Source organism: Geotrypetes seraphini, chromosome 6 (genome assembly GCF_902459505.1).
Source record: "Geotrypetes seraphini chromosome 6, aGeoSer1.1, whole genome shotgun sequence".
NCBI classification, from domain to species: domain Eukaryota; kingdom Metazoa; phylum Chordata; class Amphibia; order Gymnophiona; family Dermophiidae; genus Geotrypetes; species Geotrypetes seraphini.
Genome location: NC_047089.1, coordinates 3,394,185 through 3,410,069, shown reverse-complemented (window position 1 = coordinate 3,410,069; position 15,885 = coordinate 3,394,185). Strand labels below are relative to the sequence as shown.

Here is a 15,885-nt window from a genome sequence, read left to right as displayed (position 1 = left end):
GGAGCGTTTTTTAGCGCCAGTCGTGGTGGTAGCAGCTCTGATGCTCAGACTTCTATGAGCCTCAGAGCTGTTACCACCGTGGCTAAAATCCACACTACAGTTTTGTAAAAGGGGGAGAGGTTAGTTTGTGATGACATATTCCATACTAGGCGAAGGTGTTTTCTGTGTTCTGTGTGTTTGAAAGACATGGTTTTCTGTTAGGATTGACGGTGTAGGATTGATCTGTGCTGGTCTGGCTTGTTTAGTTTTACAGAGCTGTCATCTGGAGCTGTCATCCGCCGGCTCATCGGGGATCGATCGGAAGAGTGCTGACTGAGTGTGACGGACAGCGGCTATCTGGAGGAGACAAGCGCAGTAAGTCCTGAGTGACAGTGAGATACTGCAGTGATGGACAAGTTTTTGAAAAGGAAAGAACTAGACTCTGAACAAAATTTGGAGCCAGATGAGAGCCCAAGTATGAGTGGGGGATCAAAAGAAAGCAAAGATGGTTAGCGCAAGCAAATTCTCTGGCGCAAGGCAATATAGCGAAAGCTATATTTCAGTTGGATTTACTTTCACTGGAGATGCAAACAAACCAACTCCACTGTCCGTGGTGTGTGGTGAAAAGCTAGCTAACAGTGCTATGGTCCCAAGCAAACTTAAACGCCATCTCCAAACGAAACACCCTTCGCTTCAAAACAAGAATGCGGACTATTTTGTTCGCCTGCATGACAACACGGAGAAACAGGCAACTTTCATGAGAAAAACCACAAAGGTAAATGAAAGAGTTCTTAAAGCTAGCTATCAAGTTGCTGAACTTATAGCCAAGTCAAAAAAGTCGCACACTGTGGCAGAGACATTAATACTTCCTGCCTGCAAAGCTATTGTAGAGGAGATGCTCGGACCTGAAGCAGCTAAGGAAATAGCCAAAGTCCCTCTCTCAGACAACACAATTTCCAGACGTATTAATGACATGTCTGCAGACATCGAAAGTGTGGTTTTGGAAAAGATCCGTATCAGTGAGAAATTTGCATTGCAACTTGACGAGTCTACTGATATCAATGGACATGCTCAACTCTTGGCCAATGTGCGTTTTGTTGATGGTGATGCAATTAGAGAAAACTTCTTTTTTTGCAAGGCATTGCCAGAAAAAACAACAGGAGAAGAAATTTTTCGGGTCACATCAGAATACCTTGAAAAAGGAGGACTTAAGTGGGAAAACTGCACAAGTGTCTGCACCGATGGAGCTGCAGCCATGGTCGGGCGCACCAAAGGCTTTGTAAGCAGAGTGAAGGAAAGAAATCCAGATGTGATTGTTACGCATTGTTTTTTACACCGCGAGGCCCTCGTAGCCAAGACTTTACCAGCAGTCCTAGTTCATGTGTTGGATGATGTTGTGTGCATGGTAAACTTTGTAAAGTCACGACCCGTGAAAAGTCGCATATTTGCAGCTTTGTGTGAGGAGATGGGAGCGAAGCATAAAACCGGTGGTTGTCGCGTGGCAAGGTCTTGGTTCGTGTGTATGAGCTGCGGGAGGAACTTAAAGTGTTTCTGACAAATGAGAGGTCAGATTACGCAAAGCAGCTTGCAAGTGATGAGTGGTGTGCAAGGCTGGCATACCTGGCAGATATATTTTATCATCTGAATGAACTGAACACACGAATGCAAGGCCGAAGTGAAAACCTGCTTACAAGTACAGATAAAATAAATGGATTCCGTTCAAAGGTGCAACTCTGGCATCAACACGTGGAAAGTGGCAATCTTGAAATGTTCACACTGCTGCACTGTGTGAGATAATAGTTAAACATTTAAAAACTCTTGAGGAGAAGTTGTCATTTTATTTCTCTTCAGTCTCCACTGAATGCCTTGACTGGGTTAGAGACCCTTATAGCTCAGCATCAGTTGGTGGAAAGGACATGACTTTACAGGAGCAGGAGGAACTAACGGAACTGAGACAAAATCGTGGTTTCAAGCTAAGATTTGCTGATCGACCTTTGGACAGTTTTTGGTTGGATACCGCCAAGGAGTTCCCCCTTCTGGCAAACAAAGCTATTTTGACATTGCTCCCATTTTCCACTACATATCTGTGTGAGATTAGCTTTTCAAGCATGATTGCTATAAAAACCAAATACAGAGAGAGACTGAGAGCTGTTGACGAAGAGCTACGTGTGTGTCTTTCTTCCATTCCAGCCAGAATATCAACAGGCCCAGGTTTCGCACTGAATAAAGTATTTTATAATTTTTCACCATTCTGTTTACTTAATATTTCATAATAAAGTAATTATAAAATACTTTCTTTGTGTTTATTTGATTCCTATTCAAGAGAATTACTTTATATATAGTCAATATAGGCACAGAGTTAAATTTTTTAACATTTTCTAATGGTGGTGTGCCTCGTGATTTTTTTCATGAAACAAGTGTGCCTTTGCCCAAAAAAGGTTGAAAAACACTGATCTACAGCATGAAAACTAAACAGATTCAGAGAGCGATACTCAGAATATTCAGTAAGAAGCAGGATCAGATAGGATTGCTGAACAGTGCATTTTGGCTCCAAAGAGTAAGACCAAGCTTGGCAACAGTCCATTTACAACCAGCTCTTGAATATTCGAATGCATGCTTATAAGGTTTTTGTTTATATTATGCTGACACCGTATTATGTACAAAATGTGTTACAAAAAGGCAGATGGACGTTTTTCTCGCCAAACCCTTCCAATGCACTATTTTCAAAACCTATTTTCTAGTGTTTCTTAAACTTGTCCTGAGGGTCCCCCAGCCAGTCAGGTTTTATAAACTTCTTGCCACAGAAATACAGCATACATTATTCATTATACATTTATTTTATTTTTTAAAAATTTAAATACAATATTTGCAGGGGTTCCATTCCAGGAGCTGCTTCGACGCACAGCTCCTGATTGGTGAGGGACGACTTTAGCGCAGGAAGAGGCAGCCGGAGAATACCGCCAGTGATTTCTGTCCGGGTGCTCTCTCCTGCCCGTTTATTCATGGTCGGAAAATACCGCGAATGACTGGGACTGTGAATTGCCAACCGTGAATGACCGGTTTACAAAATTACATGCATACATATTAAAACTACTAAAACATGTTTCGACAGAACAAACACAATAAATCATTAACTAACAGTATCATTACTAAAACCTTTTTTCAAATTCATCCAACAAGATGGAAAGACAAAATCCCATAAAAACATTTCCAACAGCAAATATCATTAGCCCACGAAGGCATCGACAGATAATTGTGTTTTCAACATTTTCTCCCATCACAAAATCGCAGAATACCAGGCAGCCCATTCCAAAGCTTGGCTCCTGCCCCAATCTTGACAAAAGAAAAAAGTAGACAGTTTGGTTGAATATATGAGAGGCTCATTTCATAATCAAAGAAAAAGGAATTATTTAAAAAAAGAAAGACTAAAATGCAACATTACCTGCTATCTCTATATTTGCACTAAGGGCTCCTTTTACAAAGCCGTGTTAGTGATGTTTTATCACTCGCTAACCCCCGAAAGATAATTCAATCCAGAGATAACCAACAGACGACTAATATTTGGATTTCTGAGATCCTTTTTTCCTCCTAATCCCCCATTGCCCCAGAGATTGAGAGTCCGCCAGGATAGATATGGAAGAGTGCTGGAGCACCTTAATCTGATCCATCTACAAACATACTGATAATGCAGAATAAAAGTGTTATAAAAAGATATATAGATTTTACGGATTGCTTTGAGCAGTTTGAAGAGGTGATCAATAAATCTGTGTACTGCACAAACAGCAGAGCAAGAGCCTGGGAGAGCCCTGTGGGATTTCTGGAGATTCATTATAAATACTCTGATGCACCAATCCTGGCAGAGACAGCCCTGCTCAGGGTGATCACATCCTGCTTCTCAGAGATGGAAAGTTGGTGGAAAAAGAACATAAGAATAGCCTTCCTGGGTCAGACCAAAGGTCAATCAAGCCCAGTAGCCCGTTCTGACTGTGGCAAATCCAGGTCTCTAGTACCTGGCCAAAACTCAAGGTGTAGCAATATACCGATACATGGCAAGCAGTGGCTTCCCCCATGGCTTTCTCAGTGATAGCTGAAGGTTCTCTGGCTATTTTCCTGCCTCTGAACAAAGGCTGACAAGGTGAAGTTGCAGGGAAGAAAGTTCAGAGGAAAGATTGAAAACTACTTCTTTGCTGACAGAGTGGCAGATGGAGGGGGGAGGGGGGGGGTTGGAGACCGACTTCTGTGGACTTTAAATGGGCGTTTATTTGATAAATGAGGAGAATAAATTGCCAGGGGGAGTACTGCTGCTTCTAGCATTCTAAGGAGTTATGATGCTCAATGCATAAACACATGCATGGAATGAGATCCCTAAATACATATGTGAATAATTTTGTAAGTTCTTATGATAACTGTAAGCGCTGGTCGCTGATAGGTGTTGCTTGTTGCATTTCTCTGTTTTGTATGTAAAATCGTTTTTTGTGTTTATGTTTTGCACAAAGCGGGATATAAGTCAATAAACCATAAACCCTTATTTGGATCTGGATTTTGTAATGCTAAGTCTGGATCACGTGGGGGAAATTCAGTAAAGGCTGGCCAAAGTCAGGTCCGAGATGATGTGCGCTACGCGTGAATTCTATAACCGCAGACCCACGTGGAATGGTCCCGATAGAATTCTAGTTTAGCGCACATTTTGCTCCTAGCTTTGGTCACAGGAATTTATGACTGGCGTAAATGTTGACACCCAACTGAAGGTCCATCAAGCCCAGTATCCTGTTTCCAACCAGCTCCCAAGTACCCAGCTAGATCCCAAAGAGTAAAACAGATTTGATGCTGCTTATTCTAGGAATAAGGAGTGGATTTCCCCAAGATAGGCATAGAAATGCAGGTATTCTATAACACTGGGCCGAAATTCTGGGAATGTCCCTGACCTGCCCATGCCTCTCCCTTTGGAGCTGTACAGTAAGAACATTCGAATAAGGTACCCATGCATCACTCATAATGGTTGCCAATTAAGTGGACACTTGGAATGCGCTACTGGAGGAAGTGATCAGGCAGAGTACGGTACAGGGATTCAAACAGGGATTGGACGGATTCCTGAGGGATAAAGGGATCGTGGGATACTGAGGGAGGAGCTGGGATGTAACACAAGTATAGAAAGCTAACCAGGTAATAAGTATAGTATAGAAAGCCAACCAGGTCGTGCATGTGCAAGACCGGGGGGTTAGGACTTCGATGGAAAAATAGGATTTCAATGAGAAACCAAGGTGGCAAGGGGGCCCCTTCTGGTGATTCAGACAGGTTGTGACCTGTTGGGCCGCTGCGGGAGCGGACTGCTGGGCAGGATGGACCTATGGTCTGACCCGGCGGAGGCACTGCTTATGTTCTTATGTTCTTAAGTGTTTCTTAACATCAATATTGCTATCTTGGAGCACCTAACTTTGGGTGACCTATATAGAATCCCCACGATGTCTTGAAAAAACCTAAAATCTCTTGTTTGGCATATTAGAAAATTCAGCTATGACTGATGATCCTGTTCCCCAATCCATTGCTTCTTTCAACACTTTTATCAAATAAATGAATAAAGAACAAGGGTTAAATATTTAAAGCTGGATTCAAAATGGCCGTTCTTCTCTGCTACCTAATAACATGCACAATGAGCAAAGAGAGTCCCCTCTTTATATGGAGTGCACTCTATCTGGGAAGGGTACACCCCATTTTTTAATTATATGAATATGTGCACATTTTTCACAAATACTGTGCTCTGGGGACAGATTAATATTATACTGGAATCAACAATTCCATTGACGTATGAGGTAGTCATATGTGGAACATTACTGCATATTAAGCCCCCCATGGACCGCTATAAATGCCGGCTTTTCCTAATTATGACAGGGCTAGCCATGCAAATGGTAACTCGCAATTGGAAAAATTACGATCGCCTTAATTTTCCTTTTTGGTGGGCGAGTTTATGCTCAAGCTATAGGTATGAGAAAATGAATGCTGATAGGTTGGGGCATAGCAATTTATTTAAACTGGTTTGGGGCCCGTTGACATCTTTTATTACTTCATTATAGTTGCCTTTTGTCTTTAATTTTTATTTCTATGCACATCCAGACAGGGTGGGAGGGGGGATATTTCTTTTGTTTATTACTTGATTGAATGTATTGGAAGGGAGGGGGTATTTTTTTCTGCATTGTAGAATAACATTATTCGCCGATGATGCCAAACTAAGCAATGTAGTGAGCAAAAGCACAACAGACAAAAATTCAATGGCAGACGATATGATGCATGACCTACTTCTACTGGAGCGCTGGTCTAGGTCCTGGCAACTCAGTTTCAATGCCAAAAAATGCAAAGTCATGCACCTGGGGAGCCGAAATCCATGCAAGGTTTACACCCTAAATGGCGAGATCCTGACAAGAACTAAAGCGGAAAGAGACTTAGGGGTGATTGTCAGGGAAGACATGAAATCTGCAAACCAAGTGGAGCAAGCTTCATCCAAAGCAAGGCAAATCATAGGCTGCATACGCAGGAGTTTCGTCAGCCGCAAACCGGAAATCATTATGCCACTGTATAGATCCATGGTGAGACCGCACCTGGAGTACTGTGTGCAATTCTGGAGGCCGCATTACCGCAAGGATGTGCTGAGACTGGAATCGGTCCAGAGAATGGCCACCAGGATGGTCTCGGAACTCAAGGAGCTCCCATACGAGGAGCGGTTAGGGAAGTTGCAGCTCTACTCACTCGAGGAACGTAGAGAGAGGGGAGATATGATTGAGACATTCAAGTATCTCACGGGCCGCATCGAGGTGGAAGAAGATATCTTCTTTTTCAAGGGTCCCGCGACAACAAGGGGGCATCCGTGGAAAATCAGGGGCGGGAAACTGCACGGTGACACTAGGAAGTTCTTCTTCACTGAAAGGGTAGTTGATCGCTGGAATAGTCTTCCAATCCAGGTTATTGAGGCCAGCAGCGTGCCAGATTTTAAGGCCAGATGGGATAGACATGTGGGATCTATCCGCAAAGATAGATAGGGGTCATTGGAGTGGGCAGACTTGATGGGCCGTGGCCCTTATCTGCCGTCTATTTCTATGTTTCTATGTTTCTATGATTGAATATAAGTGCTTATTTTGATTATTAATGTTTATATAATTTCCTGCACTTTGTATTAGTCTTGAAAACTTAATAAAGATTTTTAAAAAACACCCCAAAACAAATGCTGTGCTCTGTTCATGAGACAAAATGCAAAACCTTTGGGAGTAATACTGTTGTTTCCATTAGAAAATGATGTAAAATGACAGGAAATGTCTGTGACCCCCTCCCCCCCCTCCCTCCCACCTTGTGGTTTTCTTGGCATGATACAAGGGTGGTTTCACTTTGCCTTCTCCTGAGGCACGGAAGGTTAACTCACTTGCCCAAAACCACAAGGAGACTTGTATAGTCAATTACATGGATTGTTGGACAAAGAGTCTTGGCAGGCAGATGCATTCTTGTCAGTGTGTGGAGAAGAACGGCATTGCTAAACGTGCTCCAACAATCTCTGCCCAATAGGGCTTACAATCGAATCAAAACAGACAAAGGATTAGGGAATTGCTTACTCTGGGAATGATTAAAACAGACATGAGCACTTTAAAAGTGAGTTTCCAAGTTTTATTTAAAATTTGATAAAACACTTATATAAAATTTTCAAAGCGATGGACATCAATAAAAATATGTGGATAGAACACATAATAGACAGACTTTAAACAGGACAAAACAGAAATAAGTGGGAATTGGGAAGAACATGTAATAGGAAAAACATCAAGGATGGGGTCGCTAGTAATCGGAAATTAATTCCTTAGAATTAGTTAACTGAGAGATTTGAATAGAAGTTGTAAAGCTTAATTTACAAAAGCGTCATTACAAAGGAAGCATTTCAGAGAGCTCTTAAATTGATCTCTTCTCTTAGATGGGTAGGTAGGAGATTCCATTGTTGGGGGGCTTTTACTGAAAAGATTTCGTTCCGCCTTGTATTTAGAACCTTCAAGGAGGGGATTGTAAGAAGATGCTGATTGGAGGATCTTAGCGTTTATGGGGAATAAGAAGCCTGTCCGGAAATACCGGTTGGTTGGACTGTTTAATTTTAAATGTTAAGAGAGCTCATTTATAAGATATTCTAACTTGAACTGGGAGCCAATGAGCGTTTTTGTTGGGTTTTTTTTTTTAGAAATCTTTATTCATTTTAAAATCAAAATTAAGTGCAACATATTATACAGACATTTTACACTTTAACAGCACGTAAATTCTATCAAATTATATTTCATGACAAATACATATATCATTCCCCCCTTTCTACATATCCAACAATTGCACTCGAATTAAAAGTATTTCCCCCATCCTGGACGTATATGTTGAAAGGGCAAAATCAACAATCACTCCTTACAGAATCTTGTCAATGGCTCCTAAACCTCCTTAAATTTCCTATGCAATGAGTGTTTTTTAGGAGAGGTGTAACGTGATCGTATTGTTTTCAATTTGTTATTATTTTTATTGCTGTATTTTGTACTTTTGAAGACGTCTTTTTTCTTCTTGAGGTTAGAAGTTAAAAGCGGCCTCAAAAAAGTGGGCTTTTAGCTTAGACCCGAATACAGCCAGAGACAGAGCTTGATGTACTGGGCAGACTGAATTGGACATTTAGGGCCTGATTCTCCATAGCGCACTTTAGCGCCCGGTTGTCAATCAACCGCTAGGCGCGTGTTGTAGAATCGTGAGAAATGGAGGCCAGCATTTTGCAGCCTACATTTCAGACGCCTACCTCGTGCGTCCAGAGGTGCATAGCAATGCCTAATTAAAATCTGTGCACAACTAAATTGTTTTCTACTTGGTTAAATGGTCTGGTAACTGATCATGCCATTAAAAACCAATTACAAAACAATTTTTTTTATTAATGACGGCAGATAAAGAGCTGATCAGTCCATCCAGTCTGCCCATAAGTTACACCCATTACAAATACATGATTAGATTAACTTGTCTCTTCTTTGATATTTCTGGGTCATAGACTGTAAAGTCCACCTGGTATTGTCCTAGGTTCCAAATGCTGAACTTGCCATCCAAGCTCACTCCGGCCTATCCAACCAACCCGTTGTTTGCAGGACGTCTACCATAAAGTCTGGCCAGCAGCAGCCTCATGTTCCAAGTTAGTGGAGTTCCCATTGATGCCCTCCCCAGCCCACCTCTTCTCATACCCAACTAACAGACATGAGAGAAGATTACACCTGAAATTCGTCTCCCCACCAGCCAGAGGATGCAAATATAAGAGATACCATCAACAACTTCTATCCTATCAAGCAGCCTTATGGGGCAAAAACTTAGATAAACTAATTACACACACAAACAACTATTGAGAATTCAGGAAACACCTGAAAACATACCTGTTCACAAAATACCTAGGCAACGAACAAGGACAATAACCCCCCTCGTAATCACTCCCCAAATCTGTTCTTGTAAACTGTTAACCCCAATCACTAACTTCCAACCCTGTGCAAACCGCAAGGTACTTCACGACCCTACAATACATAACTGTTGTTATTATCATTAATGCTGTTACTATCAGATGTACATTGCAATATTCTTTGCTGTAAACCGCCTAGAAGTCGCAAGATTGTTGGCGGTATATAAGAATAAAGTTATTATTATTATTATTATCCTACACCAAATCATCACATATGGGACACAGACTGTGGAAGTCTGTCCAGTACCGGCCTTAGTCTTTTAATTTACATCCTTCATTTTCTAATTAGAGATCCTCTATGTTTATCCCACACTTTTTTAAATTCCATCACTGTTTTCCTCTCCACCACTTCCCTTGGGAGGGCATTCCAGACATCTACCACATACAAGATTATGTGTGGATATTCACATGGCGTCAGTGATGCCTAAGTCAGGGCGCCCTCTGATGCCCGATTCCTACCAGAAAAGTAGGCATGGTTAGGGGTGGAGAATAGGAGTGGTGTACTTGAGCATCACTAGGTGTGCAAGTTAGACACTGGTAAATTAGGCCAGGTAAATATAGTGGCACTAAGTTCAACGAGGCCTAGTGACAGCTAAGGATGCCTAAGCATCACTAGGCATGATTCTATAAAGGATGCCTAGCGGTTGATTGACAACTGTGTGGACCAATGCCTACAAATTAGGCACAGTTAGGCGCTGTTTATAGAATCATGCCTTTAGTCTTCATTTGCTCTCAACCACCCTGTTAGTATGGAACCTACAAGAGCACAATATTGTAGATTAGCAGCTGGGATGCATCTTTAGAAGTGTGAAATGAAATTACTGTTAGGTTTACCAGGACAATGAAAAACTCCTGTCATAACCCTGCTTAGAGCATAAAGCCAATGAGGTCTATAGAATACTGAGTGGAGCGGAACGGGTAGATGTGAATTGCTTGTTTACTTTTTCCAAAAATAGTAAGAGTAGGGGGACATGCGATGGAGCTACTAAGTAGTAGATTTAAAACAAACCAGAGAAAATAGATCTTCACGCAACATGCAATTAAACTCTGGAATTTGTTGCCAGAGAATGTGATAAAAGCAGTTCACTTAGCAGGGTTTTAAAAAGTTTGGATAATGTCCTAAAAGTCCATAAGCCGTTGTTAAGATGGACTTAGGAAAATCCTATCCTTTTTCCTAGAATAAGCAGAATAAAATCTATTTTACTCTTTGAGATCTTGTCAGGTACTTGTGACCTGGGTTGGCAATTGTTGAAAACAGGATACTGGGCTTGCTGGACCTTCATCTGTCCTAGTATGGCATAGGAACCTAAGAATAGCCTTACTGGATCAGAGCAATGGTCCATCAAGCCCAGTAAGCCATCTTCATAGTGACCAATCCAGGTCCCGAGTACCTGGCTAAAACCCAAAGAGTAGCAACATTCCATACAGAATCCCAAAGAGTAACAAGATTCCAGAATCCCAAAGAGTAGCAACATTCCATACAGAATCCCAAAGAGTAACAAGATTCCAGAATCCCAAAGAGTAGCAACATTCCATGCTACCGATCCAGGGCAACAATGGCTTCCCCTGTGTCTTTCTCAACAACAGACTATGGACTTTTCCTCCAGAAATTTGTCCAAGCCTTTCTTAAAACAACCTCTGGCAACACGTTCCAGAGCTTAACTATTCTCAGAGTGAAAAAAAATTTCCTCCAATTGGTTTTAAAAGTATTTCCCTGTAACTTCATCGAGTGTCCCCTAGTCTTTGTAATTTCTGACGGAGTGACAAATCGATCCACTTTTACCCGTTCTACTCCACTCAGGATTTTGTAGACTTCAATCATATTTCCTCTCAGCCTTCTCTTTTACAAGCTGAACTCTTATGTTCTTATATATTGATTTTCATTCACTTCCAGACATTTTTTGACATGAATACAATATTACACTAATCTAAGGATGGACTTGAATCTAAGGATGGATTTGAATAATACCAACTACAAGCCTGTGATCTTCATCCTGACTGGTATTCCTGGACAAGAAGCTTCACATATCTGGATCTCCATTCCTTTCTGCGCAGTGTATGTTTTTGCACTTCTGGGGAACACAACTATTTTATTTATTATAAAAACCCAACAAAGTCTTCACACACCTATGTACTTCTTCCTCTCCATGTTAGCTATCAATGATATAGGTATGACATTGGCTACATTACCCACAATGCTGAGTGTTTTTTGGTTTAACATCAAGGAAATTAATGTTGATGCCTGCCAGATCCAGCTGTTCTTTCTTCATAGCTTCTCAATCATGGAGTCCTCAGTGCTCTTGGCCATGGCCTTTGATCGCTTTATCGCAATCTGTAACCCACTGAGGTATACCTCTATCTTAACCAATACCATCATAGTGAAGATTGGGATAGCCATCATAGTTCGAAGTACTACATTAATGATTCCAATACCTTTGTTACTGAAACGATTGTCATTTTGTAAAATCAATTACTTTTCACATTCATTCTGTTTCCACCCTGATATACTAAAGCTTGCATGCACAAACACCAGAATCAATAGCCTCTATGGCTTATTTGTGGTCCTCTGCACAGCAGGGGTAGACTCTATATTTACTGTCCTATCTTATATGATGATTATTAAAACTGTTCTGAGTCTTGCATCACCAGAACAACGTCTCAAGGCATTTAACACCTGTGTGTCACATATCTGCGCTGTCCTAATCTTTTACATCCCAATGATTGGACTATCAGTGGTACACAGGTTTGGGACAAATGCTCCTCTTTCAATTTACGTACTAATGGGTAATGTATACCTTCTGATTCCACCTGTGCTAAACCCAATCATTTACAGCATTAAAACCAATCAGATTCAGAGAACTTTATTCAGAATATTAGGTGGTAGAAAGAATCATAGGTGGATAATAAAAATACTGCCCTAGACAAGCATTTTTGGTAGACAGTTTGTTCTACAAGAGGTCATAATGCGAGACTGGAGAGTGTAGGACATGTAATCAAGGAAGGCACAGTGAATCTTTGGAACAGATTCCCAGCTGGGACTACATGGATTAGTTGGGAATGAAGAACAATGGTCTGAGGTCCATGGAGTTCGACCTGCTTGCCACATGGTTCAAGCCCAAGGGAAAAGAATTTTGTAGCCAGTTCATCAACAAAGAAAAACAATATTCCTTCTCAGCTTCAAATATGGTAATTAGTAATGGAGACAATTTGTTATTAGAATTAAAATATGCATAGGACATGTGACAAGATTAATTAGTGGAGGGTAAGGTAAAAGCCATTGTTCAAGTTGAGTCCATGATACCAAACCATGAGGGGCTGCTGAAAAGTTGGAGCCATGAAGTTATTCCACACTTTTCATTTCATTGACATTGTGATGTCATAATACCTCATGCCACCAGTGCCTAAGAGCCAACCTCATCGATGATGTCACAATGGCTTGGTTTCCCTTTACTTGTGCCCATTTACTAAATGCATTTGCCTCATTGAAACAAAGGGGTCCGTTTATTAAGGTGCACTAAATGCTAAGGCATCCATTATATCCATTTAGCGCACCTTAATAAAAGGACCCCAAAGTGTCAAGAAAAGTGTAGAATAAGTTTCATGGCTCCACATCATTTTCTTCTTGGTTGGGCTGAAAAATTTTCAACAGCTCCTCGTAGGTGGGACTTCTGGTTCTATTTTATCCTGATCTCTGTTTCTTAAGTTATTAGCTGTTTAATAATTAGCAGAACAATATTAAACAAAGTGTACTAAAATGATAACGACTGAAAAACGATGTATGATATTGCTTCTTCACTATCTTCTTTCGGAAGCGTGCCAGATTTTAAGAAAAGATGGGATTGGCATGTGGGATCTCTTCATCGAGGAAGTTAGGTGGTGGGTCATTACTGTGGGCAGACTAGATGGGCCGTGGCCCTTTTCTGCTGTCATTTTCTATGTTTCTATGTTTCTAAGCTGTCAAATAGAATCATTTCTAACAGTCAGCAGGGAGGCTTCATGTTACCGCTTCCCCCAAACTCCCGATCGGCACCCCCGCTGACCCGCGACCCCCTCCCGCCGACCCGTCGACCCTTCCCCATACCTGAAATCATTGGTCGGACAGACGGGTGCCAAGCCCGCCTGTCCGACAGGCCAGCCGGCTCCGGAATGGGGCTGGATTGGCCCAGGCGGCTGAAACCCCACCCACAGGTGGAGCCTGAGGCACCTGGGCCAATCAGAATAGGCCTGGGAGCCTTAGGATCCTTCTGTAGGCGGGGTCTCAAGCACATGGGCCCAACCCGGTGGGGGGGGGGTCGCGGGTCGGTGGGGGGGCCGATCGGGGGTTCGGGGGGGCAGATGTTGGGGAGGGGGGTTGTGTCAAGGGCAGGAGGGCCTGGGATCCCTCCTGCCCGTATTGTAGTGGGGGGTGGGGGATAGGGGGGTCCACCTGGGCAGGAGGGGTTTGGCTCCCTCCTGCCCGATCGTGTAGGGGGTGGGGGGTGAGAGGTCAGGAGGGCTTGGGCTCCCTCCTGGCCTGATCATAATTGGGGGACACCCGCGGGGCAGGATTGCTTGGGCTCTCTCCTGCCCCAAACGTAATCAGTGGGGGGGGGGGGTGTCACGGATCGCTGGGGCCAAGAGGGCTTGGGCTCTCTCCTGGCCCAATGTCGCGGGGTGCCGTGGCTGGTGAGGCAGGAGGGCTTGGGTTCCCTCTTGCCCCGATATTGTCGGGGGGGTGATATATCGTGGCAGGAGAGATTGGCCATCTCCCCTGCCATGATGCGATCACTCCTCTACCTGAACTGCCACAACCCGCAGCAGGAGAGATTGGGCATCTCTCCTGCCGCGGGTCGTGGCAGTTCGGGTAGAGGGGTGATCGCATCATGATAGAGGAGTTGAGGCATCTCTCCTGCCACAATGGTTGCGGTGGGTGGGTGGGTAGGTTGCCGGGTCACTGAACTGATCACGCCAGCGGCCATCAGCTCAGCGGCCCCTTTTTTGGCACTTAGACCTGTTTTGACTTCGTCTAAGTCAAAAAGGTATAAGTGCCGACTAGGCAACCTGCCTAAGGTTTTGGTTATACCTGCTGCATGCCTAGGTGTAGGTCGACCCACCTTCCGTCCACCGCCCACCCTTTCCCCTCCTCTAAACACGTCTCTTTTCTCTCTGTGTGTTTAGAGGCAGGGGAAAAGCCTAAGCTGGTTTTAGATATGTCTAAAAACCAGCTTTGGTTAGGGGTACTTGGACAATAAGGCTTTTTGATCATCGAAGTAGCCATTTAGGACACTTTATAGACTTTTTTTTTTTTATTATGAACCCCATAGTATTAGTTAGGTATCATCGACTCATGTTTGAGTCCTAGTGACTTGATAAAGGAATAGAATTTGTTAAAAATGTAACTTCTCTTCCTTCAGGCATGCAAAGAAGATGAAAGTTATTCCTCTTTGCTCTGTTATGAATATCCTCTAGTTCTCTTTCCATAAGGGTAATTTTTAAAAAATTTTCTTGCAGGTTTTAATATTATTCTCCATGATTTCAATTCTACACTCAGATTTGTTCAACAATTCAGCTTTTATGTTTGTAATCTCCACTTTAATTTCTTCTGTGTCCTGCTTGATGTTCGTTAATAGCTCCTACAGCGCTCTCAGTTCCATTACAATAGCTGAAGCCTCCTCATTTCCTGTAGCTGGCTGTTTATTTGGCGAAGCAGACTCCAAATTTTTACGTTTACCAGGTTTGCAATTCTCAATCATTAGACTGTGAATTTGATTAACATCAGTCCGCCAGAGCTTTCAAGCTGCCATCTTGACGCGGTTCACTAGACACCACCATATTGTATTTATTTTGGGGGGATTTATTAACCTCTAAGAAATCAGGGTATAACAGGTACAGCTTGCATTAAAACATACATTTATTAAACTGAATAACAGTAGAAAAAAAGACCAAATCTAAGCATGAATGTAATCAATGATTGTTAACTTAAGAATGATACATTGAATCCTAGTGAGAGGATTAATGTGAACTAGTATCAGAAATATAAACATTTAGTAGCACAGAAAAACAATCATATAGCAGAAATATGATAAACGTCAGGAGAAAATGCTCTACTGTAATATGGAAGAACCTTCAAATCACATAGATATGATGTTTCAATTTTCAAGTTTTATTAAAATTTTGATGTATCGCAAAATCATTAATTCAAAGCAATTTACAATTAAAAACGGGGTCTTAATTATTAATTAAAACCAACACAAACGGACCTGACGTACCAATACATAAGGGAAGTAGGGAGAACTACAATAAGTATAGCAAGGATACATACAAGGAAAATACAAACGGATGGTAAAAGTATTGATAAAAGTATAATAGAAAGTTAAGAACTTTTTTTTTTTTTCAAATTCTCAGAATCATAAGACAGAGAATTAATGAGTTTAAGCATC

At 42.0% G+C, this 15,885-nt stretch overlaps 1 protein-coding gene across 1 annotated transcript; it reads left to right on the top strand.

Annotated features, from left to right (window-relative positions):
* Positions 1-11,400: 11,400 nt before the first annotated feature.
* On the top strand, positions 11,401-15,416 carry LOC117362309 (olfactory receptor 51F2-like). Its single transcript, XM_033948519.1, has 2 exons — positions 11,401-12,343; positions 15,376-15,416. The coding sequence occupies exons 1-2, from the start codon at positions 11,401-11,403 to the stop codon at positions 15,414-15,416; spliced, it is 984 nt and encodes a 327-aa protein (XP_033804410.1).
* The last annotated feature ends 469 nt before the right edge of the window (positions 15,417-15,885 follow it).